The sequence below is a fragment of the Pseudonaja textilis genome, chromosome 4, assembly GCF_049901715.1.
Source record: "Pseudonaja textilis isolate UNSWEBS1 chromosome 4, rPseTex1.2, whole genome shotgun sequence".
NCBI classification, from domain to species: domain Eukaryota; kingdom Metazoa; phylum Chordata; class Lepidosauria; order Squamata; family Elapidae; genus Pseudonaja; species Pseudonaja textilis.
In genome coordinates, this window is record NC_141993.1 from 2,226,600 (window position 1) to 2,237,262 (window position 10,663).

General features: G+C 38.0%; 1 protein-coding gene across 1 annotated transcript; it reads right to left on the reverse strand.

Moving 5' to 3' along the window:
* Positions 1-1,696: 1,696 nt before the first annotated feature.
* Positions 1,697-8,406, reverse strand: NDUFB8 (NADH:ubiquinone oxidoreductase subunit B8). Its single transcript, XM_026714534.2, has 5 exons — positions 8,245-8,406; positions 6,421-6,547; positions 5,316-5,415; positions 4,227-4,382; positions 1,697-2,044 (listed from the first exon to the last, which is right to left on the reverse strand). Exons 1-5 carry the CDS (start codon positions 8,324-8,326, stop codon positions 1,952-1,954), a joined length of 558 nt encoding a protein of 185 aa, XP_026570319.1. The 5' UTR covers positions 8,327-8,406; the 3' UTR covers positions 1,697-1,951.
* Between the last annotated feature and the right edge of the window lie 2,257 nt (positions 8,407-10,663).

Genomic DNA, 10,663 nt, shown 5'->3' on the forward strand with positions numbered 1-10,663 from the left:
GCTATCTCTCTCAGAGGTGATAGGTTCCAGCCATCTGGGTTTCATCCCTCCATTGTATCATGTGTAGGTTATAAAATTTGATATAAGATTTAAATATATTCAGGTTACATCAAGAAGGATTTCTTTATCAGTTTCCCCCCCCTTCCTTCATTGAAGAAATGACGGATACACGGATCTGTCAGTCACTAAATGAACTACTGTCAGTTGAGGACTACCTGTAAACAAAAGGCAATTTGTCTTACATAGTTGCATTTGGAGGGCGATTTGGGGCATTTATTCTACTCATACATCAGAACTGCCTTCCTAAGAGCCAAACATGGATTTACCTTATAGTCAATGTTTCTCATTCATGGGACTATTTCACACAAATCTTCATTATGATAAATGGTGCTCCTAGTATTTAATTTTGGAAGTTTTGCCATAAAGGCAGAAGACTATTAATTTCTAATTCAAACCTACACAAAACTACCACAAGTTACTGTGGCACATCCAGTACCAGATAACATATAATCTATTTGCTTATTGGCTATATTAAGCATTAGCAATTTAATCAAACTCATTCATTTTAGTCTTTTGATTATACGTTTATATTGTATTAACAAATTTCAGAGAATAATTTTCATTCTATAGTCTTGAATAAATTTAGTTGATTCTTAAACCATCATATTTACCCTTTAATTAATTCAATTAAACTCTAAGGAAATCTATGTGAAACTGGATACATCTGTTAGAAGCTGATAGTGAGATCAAATGATCAATACTGAGAAAAATTATCCAGCCTTTCAATCAGGGTAGTTTTGAACTTAGAATTCTTCCTCCCTTAATCAGAACCATTTCAATGCTATTCTATTTTTTTGTGTATGAAGCTCAGGACACTGTAAACTTAGAAGCGCTTGATGATCTTGAGCTTTTAGATTTTTCTCATCAAGGAAAGAGGCAGTAATTTAATTCAGTTATTTATTATAATTGAAATGGCTGACCACTCAACATGTAATTCAGACATACAAGGGATACAGTTGGTGTATAATAACCATCTAGGATGGGATTAGAATTTGATTTTTGATTCAGAAACTCCATAGTCTCAGGGTCTGATATGTGAACATGCTTATTCAAATGCTCTGTCTTGTGTGTCTGTGTCTGTTTACAGTTCTGATATTTGGGAAGGCAAGCTCACTTCTACAAAGCAAGCTGTCTGAAAAAAATATATGCTTTTTCTAAAGACTGATTTAAATTATACCATAACCTAAAACTAGTCTCTGGCCAAAATGCACAAGCAATCAATAACCAGTATGAGAGATGGTTTTTAAAAAGTACCTAAAACAAGAATTAATCTATTTTACATTTACCCAACAGATAATCGTTACTGGGTATTCTTTTAAGTAGATATGATCTTAAATCTGAAGCAAATGAAACAGTGGTGCTTAAAATATGTAGCTTTGAATAATTTTTCTCAATGAATAAATGAAAAAATATGTTTTTTACTTCTCTTTCATTATTTTGACTCATTTGTTTAATTGGCTACTTTATTTTGTTTTAGGACACGTGGAAGTCTGATTACATTTTAGGTCATATCGATGCACGAATACTGAAAGATTAAAAGGATTCACATAAATTACTGTACCTCTGATTTGTTTATTAAGTGAAGCCCAAGGATATATTCCCACTGCTAGGAAGAATTAACAAGTGCAAAACTCAATTAACTCATACATTTGTATATAATTACATTTATTTTTATTTTCCTTAAGCCATTCAGGCTTCTCATGTCCAATACATAATGACCCAACAGTCTGTAATTCTTCTCCTCTCTTTATGAAAAAAATGATAGGATACAGGTTACACATAGAAAGAAGCATCATTGCTTTTTCAGGACAATCTTTAAACAAGAATTAGGTGAAATATAGGTCTACCAAAGTCGAAACAAAACAAAAAAGTCCTGCAAGTCCAGATACTTTTAAATCTCATAGTGCTTCACCGGCATTGGTTCAGTACTGGGTTCTGCTCTGTTCTCCAAATATAGATCATTATAAGGAAACTGCTTTGGTCCCTGAAATGAAAGGAGACAGTAAGAATCAATTAATAACATGTAATTCTTAAAATACAGAATCTCATACCAGAAGGTGCAAATAACCAGAATTAAATCTGGTACCATTATTCACTCTATTTAAAAAAAATTATTGCCCGCTGATGTGATGCAGTATCTGATGTGAAATTTGATATGGAGGAGGAAGAGGATTCCTTCTTCATAGAGCACAACCAGGTCCATATTGCTGAGCAACAGGAAGGAGATCCTACAAACCACCTCAGGACAGACTTCAGTGAGAATGCTGGAGAGTGAAGAAGGCATTGATCTTAAGTCCCAGCAGCAATCCTGACACATTCAACACCGTAGATTAGGGCTGTCAAACTCATGGTCTATGGGCAAAGTGCGTCACGTGCTGGCCACGCCCGGTTTAGTGAAGGGGAAAAAAGTTGTGATATGTCACGACAAGGCCATGACAACACGAATTTGACACTCCTTGTGTTTCTGCAAGAGACACCTGGGTATGAATGGTTGTTATAGGTGAAAATTTGGTTATTACACCTGAGAATATAAAGAGCCGAACTGAAGCCATTTTGTGTTCGCAGTCTGAACTTTTAAAGTTCAGAACATTTATGCAATGTGTTTTCTGCTAGAAATTATACAAGATTGCGAAACTATGTACTTTGCATAAGTTAAGAGATATGTGCTGGGGCGCTTTGACATTATAAGTCACATTAAAAGATATTAATAACCGTCTTATAATCTTCTGGTATTTGAATAACAGGAAATCTGAAGATAAATCTGAATAAAGAACATTGATCAGTTTCCAAGGTCAAGTGCGGGAAATTTTGTGGAAAGACCCACAATTTTCCTATGGGATTTAATGTAATTTTGATTTGGAAAGCAAGATGTGTTGTGTAACTGTTTATGTAACCATTTATGGGTATAAATATGTGGGTCTTAATGGAAAGGGCATCCCCTTTTCCTCATACTATGTCCAGTGTGGGTTAAAGGTGATCGTTACTGCAGTATCAATCTCAATAAAAGCTAGTTACGTGCTTTCAGAATATCAAGTCTGTTATTTCATTTCTGCTCTCAGTTATCACAATGGTGAGCAAACTGCAAGCTGTTGTTTGAGTGAGTGAAGTCTGCGGCAAGTTTTAAGTAAATCAGACGTGCATAAGTCTCTGGAATACTTTGGGCTGTAGCATCGCAGGAACTGACAACTTTAAAATGATGCAGGGATTATACTGTAATTTTAAAGAGAAGAATAAATAAAATAATAGAATATACTCATTGTACCCAGAATTCAAGATCTTAAAAAAAAAAATCTAAAAAACTATGCATTATTCTTTCTATTAGTGAATTTTTTTCATCCAAAGAAGCGGGACACTTTCCATTTATCACAGAAAGAAACTTATACTGGTAATTCCAAGATTCTATTTCCCCACCAGTAAAAAAAAAACATTCTTGAATTAAATGTGAATTTTAAAAAATTTCAAATTCAGAAACAAGTTCTTTACAAACCAAAGTCATTTATTTCCTATGCACAAAGTTAAAAAACGTGCAAAGGACAATTAGCATCAAATCTTAAAGAGAACAAAAATTCAGTTACCGGTAGTAGTAAAAAAAATGCTCTAAAATGGTATTCACATGAGAGGTTTGTTTTTTTGGGACCATGGGCTGAATTTTCTGGATCAACTTGCTATGTTCAGTGAAGCGAATACTGCCCACAGTGGGTACCCTAAACTAACTGCTTTATCTGCTTTTGGAAAGTTCTTTTCTCTTCTCTTCTCTTCTCTTCTCTTCTCTTCTCTTCTCTTCTCTTCTCTTCTCTTCTCTTCTCTTCTCTTCTCAAAATTGGGAAGGCATCTATGTTGAATAATGTCTACCCATGTCTCTCCCTTTTAACAACAGCAGCTCCTCTTGACTGGATTAAATCTTGTGCATTCATATCTACCAAAGACACCCCCCCCCAACTGAAAAAAAAAAGTAATGCCATATTCTACCACTGTCCTACTTCTTGAAACTATACATAACTAATAGGGAATTCAAGGATTCTAGTTAAAATGATTTTAATAGATGAGAGAATGTTTCCTTTTTCCGGAATTGTATGAGGCACTAGAATTTAGGCAGGAATTTTTGCAGATCTCCCCAACTACAGAGATTCAAGATCTCTTGAAAAAAATATCGATTCAGAACTTACCACAGGTTGGTATGCTGGAAACATTTCACCAACAAAAGCCATGACTAACGTGATTCCAATAAACCCCCAAAAATACATCTTCATGATATGCCAGGGAACGGGAGTCGGGGACGTATCAACCCGTGACCGTACAAATAAATCGAAATTCCGGTGCAACTGATTAAAAAAAAGATAAGAAGAGACAGGATTAAATACTGCAGTAACAGATTCGTTATACTGATTTCTTTGTACAATTGTTAAAATAAAAGAAGATGTCTACAAAGTTGCTGCTGAAGATATTATTAATCAGTACTTCTCAATTATCCCATTTTACTTATAAAGCTTCTTTGAATTCTGAAGAAACTCTTATCACTAAGTAAAGATCTAAAGTTGGCTTCAATTAATGAAATAAAACAGGTAGATAGTCCTTGACTTACGACCAGTTGCTTAATGACCAAAGTTCCAACAAACCAACTTGGGAGATATTTACACCCTGGATTCACAGTTCCGATGGTCATCCCCCAAATCATGTAAACACACTTCAGGCGATAGGCAATCAGGCCAAATTTATGGCAGCATCCCACAATCACATGGCCGTATTTTATGACAGTTTTGCTGAAAACTGGGATTCACTGGTTTTACCAAAAGCAAACCATGATGATTGACCCACTTTATGACCATCATAGGTAGGCTCCATTACAGTTGTAACTCAAGAAGTAGGTGTAAGCTGAAATGTTGTTTGACAAAATATTTGCTAAAGACACTTCAATACTAGAATAGCATATTGAAGTCATCACTTTATTGTTTATATTGCTTCTGAGTCAAAATGTAACAGGCCAATAGCTGGCCAATAAATAACTTTTGGTCAAGTTTAATAAGGACATAGTAGTATTGTCAATACCAGAATCAAAGTAGGGATTTCAGTGCTGATTTAAAGTATATCGGAGAAACAGAAATAGAGAATATGCTTGAGTATTGGACTCACGGAAGGATTGAACTTTTTACCAAATATATTATTGCACTCAGATATGCCATTAATTTTAATATGGGATTCTGGATTACAAACAGAATTGAAAAATAGGTAGACCCCAAATTAATTCTTTTTCTTACTGGTTCTCCAAAATTGCGCCTCAGTTCAGGGTAATCCCACTCATACCAAGGATTTTTTGCTTGTACGGATTGATCTGGGAGTTTGGGATAATCACCGTAACTATGAAAATATGAGAACAGAGTTTTAGACCACCAGCAAACATTTTATGGACCCAGGTTGTTCCTAAATCTTTTCAGTGCTTAAATCAACCAATAACAATACAATTTACTAGTGATTTAAAATAAGAAAAAAATAATAATCTGTCTGCTAAACTTAATAACTGCTCAAGAGGGCTGCAAGTGACAGGAGTATCACACTACCATGTTTGTCTCTTGCAGGTTGAATTGTGCATTTTTAAGTATCACAAACATATTGCCTATCCCTATTATAGACTAATTAACTGCTGGATGAATTAAGTCCTCAAAAATTGAGGACAAAGTGATTAATATAATCAACCAACATTTGAGTATCTTACACATTTATCTTAAAAAAACATTCCTACTAGGGATGTCTCCACTATCAAACTAGTACATTTCCCCTCCTTGGTTGCAAATTCAACATGATATAGTCTTGTTCCAACATTATAATTGTTCAGCAAAGAAACATAGGATATTTATCACTTGATGAAACAGAAGAAAATGTATCAGTTGTTTTTTGAAACCACAGGGCTAGAATGGGTCCCAATTTGATTCTAAAGCAAGCCATATTAACAATTTAATTAACTGATTAACAGTTAAATTCTAAAGCAAGCCATACTGATTAACACACTGTTGTTACAAATGCTTGGTGAGGATAACAGGACCTTCCATGATTTAGATCAGCATACTTGGTATATGTATATACCATATGTATATATACCATGGGAAATAATACACAAACTGCTAAGTACACATTTATATTTCTGATTTAAATAATGTTGCAGATGTGATTCCACTATTCCTTCCAAATTTAAATCTCCCTTTAATCTGGATTTATATTTTTTTTAAAATTTCCCAATGAATGCCAACTATGAAAGTCAATTATGAGGGTCTGATAAGCATATATAGTCCACAATTCTAATATCACATTTTTTGTTCCTATCTTTGTAGATAATATTTGGTTTCTTGCATATACAAATAAACGTACCCCACACCATCATCTGCATATGTCTGATAGTCCTCCAGTGTCAGGTTGTATTTCTTTGCAGCAGCTGCCTGCTCTTGTGGAGTCTTGGGGTATGACCCTGGAAGCAGATGCTTGGGCAGCTCTGAAGCTAAAAGCAGAAAGAGCAACAACTCAAAAATAGTGTAGAGAAAAAATGCGCAGTGCAGATGATAAGTCTGATTATCTTCTTTCTCCTATTTTCCCCACAACAACCATCCTGTGAGGTGATTTGGGCTGAGAGAGGGATTGGCCCAAAGTAGCCAACTGACTTTCATGGCTAAGGCAGGACTATAATTCGCAGTCTCCAGTTTTTTAGTCTGATGCCTTAACGACTAGACCACACTTTATTTTCACTGACACTATCAACAAGGTAATATGGAATAAAAACCTATAATTTTAATTTGTATTAATAGAATATATGAATCCATTATTTAATGTCATCTTAGAGTAAATTCAGGATATTTAAGATTGGTCTGCTAATGAAAGTGATCAAGGTTACTTTTAATTATATTGAAAATAGAACTTTACACAATAGAAACTACAGAAACTTAAAAAGAAGCATACATATTAAATATATAATATAAAGTATAAAGTATGTAATATATAGTGAAAAAGAGGAAGAAATAAAAAGGAAAATATCTAAAGAAGTGACTTCTGATTTTCTTTAAAGCAGTTATTAGCATGATTACCATTTCCTCCTTCTCAATCTTGGTTTTTATCTTACCATAAGCCACATTTTTAAATCAGTAAATCCTGACATCACTAACTCATTTGCGTCCATTTTAGGTTTAAAAAAAAAAAGTCCACCAAGTGTTTTCAAAGTAGTTATTGTTCCTTCCCAAAATCAATTTAAATCATTTTAGCATGCTCTAGCATCTTCACAATCCACACTTCCATTGTGAATATTTCTGTATTATTATTATTTTTTTTATCTTAGGTTAAATCATGGCAGCTTGGACCAAATATTTATTAAATACTTTTGGCCTGGATGATTGAGTCTTCATTTACATGTATTTTTGTTAAGTTGTCCTAATCCCTTTTGTTTTGGCTACCTGACCCCACATCTCCCGTTAAACTAGTCATGCTTTGCAACAGTATTGGGGCATCACCGCAACCCGCTACTTCTATTACACGCCAACACCATTAAAGATCAATTAGTCCTATATTGACCAGGTACAAAATCAGAAACCCAGACCCCTCACCCATCCCCGGCGGAGGCTTTTCGGAAAGGCCTCCTGCACAAACCTCAACAGGAGGACAGAAAGGGTGCGGGAGAACCGCCAAAGGGCAGTGCACCATAGGCAAAGGGCTGCTCAAGGGCCACAGCTGCACTTCTCAATTCCTCAAAATGGCTTTTTTTTTCATATTAACCCAAGGGGGTCTTCCAACTTGACAGCTCGAAGACTTGTGGACTTCAGCTCCCAGAATTCCTCCTCCTCCAGCCACGTTAGCTCAGGAATTCTGGGAGTTGAAGTCCACAAGTCTTAAACTGACCAAGTTTGAAAGACCCTTGTAATCAACCGGTCCGGTCCGGAGAAGGAGCCGAGTTTGACGTCTCTGCTACGGCAAAGGAGCGGCCTAATGCCCCCGCCACACATCACGCTTCGGAAGCAGACGGGAGCCCCACAAGGCGGGCTGCAGGCCTCCGGGCCCGGGGTCTCCAACCTTGGCAACTTGAAGCCTGGAGGACTTCAACAGCCGACCTCCGCAAGGCGCCCCCCCACCCCACTTCGTCTGTCCCGTCCAGAGGCCAAGCTTCAAGGCCCGCCTCCCTTCCCCGCCCGAGACGCAGAGGTACTCACGGACCGAGGCGGCGGCTGCCATCTCCCGGCCAGGCGAACGGGCGGAGGAGGGCGCCGAGGCGGCCCCGAGCAACGACAGAGGCCATCGCGTCTCTCAAGGGCGAGCGGCCGGGTCAAAGCCGAAGGCTGGATGACTTCTGGTCGGCCATAGAGTTTTTCTGAAGAGAGCCGCTGTCCTCGGGACTGAACCGGAAACGGCTTGCGCCGCGAGGGGGCGCCAAACGCTCCAAGCGAGTCTCGGACGTTCTCGGCGCTCTCTCTCTCTCTCTCTCTCTCTCTCTCTCTCTCTCTCTCTCTCTTGTGTGTGTGTGTATGGGGGGCACTGCAACCGACAGTCCGCTCAAAACTTGATAAAGATGAAAAGCAAGTAACACTCCGTGGTATTGAAAGCAGCTGGCTGAGCTATGAAGACCAGGAACGGGGCACTGGACCAAATATAGATCCTGGCAAGGTTCATCCACTAGGACGATCCCATGTCCAGACGAGACCACTGTGAAAAGGAGTCAGTATTGACGACTCTCACTCTGTCAAGGACCTTGGAGCACTCCTATCAAACGACCTAAGCGCCAGAGCTCACTGTAACAGCGTTGCCAAAAAGGCATTAAGGGTTGTAAAACTAATCTTACTGAAGCTTCTCCAGAAATATCGAATTGCTAACTAGAGCATACAAAACCTTTGGTAGACCAATCTTCAATACTTCAGTACTTATTACCTTTATTGTCAGAGTGCAACTGACAAACAAAATACAGCTCATCTGTCTGGAATCCACACTGTATATTGGACATTAATACAACCGAGCGAATCCAGAAGTATTTCAAGAGAAGAGTACTACACTCCTCTGTAGCAGCAGATTACACTATATCAGAGGTCTCCAACCTTAGCAACTTTAAGACTTGTGGACTTCAACAACCAGAATTCCTCAGCCAGTGGGCTGAGGAATTCTGGGAGTTGAAGTCCACAAGTCTTAAAGTTGCTAAGGTTGGAGACCTCTGCTCTATATCACCAGGCTTGAAATTTTGGGCTTGGACAACCTTGAACTGTGCCACCTATGGTTGGATTTACACAAAATTATCTGCCACAATGTCCTACCAGTCAATGACTATTTCTGCTTCAACTGCAACAATACAAGAGAACACAACAGATACAAACTCAATGTAAACTGCTCCAAACTTGATTGCAGAAAGTATGACTTCAACAATAGAGTGGTCAATGCCTGGAATGCACTGCCTGACTCTGTTGTTACATCCTCTAATCCCCGCTCCTTTAACCTTAAACTATCCACTATTGATCTCACCCCATTCCTAAGAGGTCTGTAAGGGGCATGCATAAGTGCACCATCGTGCCTCCCGTCCCTGTCCTATTGTCCCCATTTATTCATACCTATTTCCTGTATTCTTATACCTATTATCTTGTGAGTGATTGACAAATAAAATAAGTAAAGATGTGTAGAGTTCAGCTCCCAGCATTCCTCAAAGTTTCCTCAAAGAAAAGGCTTTGACTTAAAGGCTTCTTTCAGCTCCCTTTTTGTGGAAGTCTGCTACGGACAATGGAGAGTATTTATACTTGCATTTATATGTGGGGAAACTCTCAATCAGTTTCCCAGATCTTTCTTTAATAAAGTTTTGCAATGCGAAATTTGCTTATTGAGTTGCTGAATCCATTTGACATGGAACAGCCCTGACTCTTTTGTGTTTCCAAAACTGAAGTTGGCTCTGTTTCCAGAAAGCAATTGTCAAATGTTTTGTAACATACCTACAGGTGAAACTCAAAAAATTAGAATATGTGCAAAAGTTCATTTTATTTCAGTATTGCAACTTAAAAGGTGAAACTAATATATGAGATAGGCTCATTACATGCAAAGCAAGATAGTTCAAGCCATGATGTGTCATAATTGTGATGATTATGGCTTACAGCTCATGAAAACTCCAAATCCACAATCTCAGAAAATTAGAATATTGTGAAAAGGTTCAATATTCTAGGCTGAAAGTGTGCCATTCTAATCAACTAATTAAGCCATAACACCTGCAAAGGGTTCCTGAGCATTTAAATGGTCTCTCAGTCTGGTTCAGTAGGAATCACAATCATGGGAAAGACTGCTGACCTGACAGTTGTGCAGAAAACCATCATTGACACCCTCCAGAAGGAGGGAAAGCCTCAAAAGGTTATTGCAAAATAAGTTGGATGTTCCCAAAGTGCTATATTGCACATTAATAGAAAGTTATGTGGAAGTGTGGGAGAAAAAGGTGCACAAGCAGCAGGGATGATTGCAGCCTGGAGAGGATTGTCAGGAAAAGGCCATTGGGGACTTTCACAAGGAATGGACTGAGGCTGGAGTCAGTGCATCAAGAGGCAACACACACAGACAGATCCTGGATATGGGCTTCAAATGTTGTATTCCTCTTGTCAAGCCACTCCTGAACAAC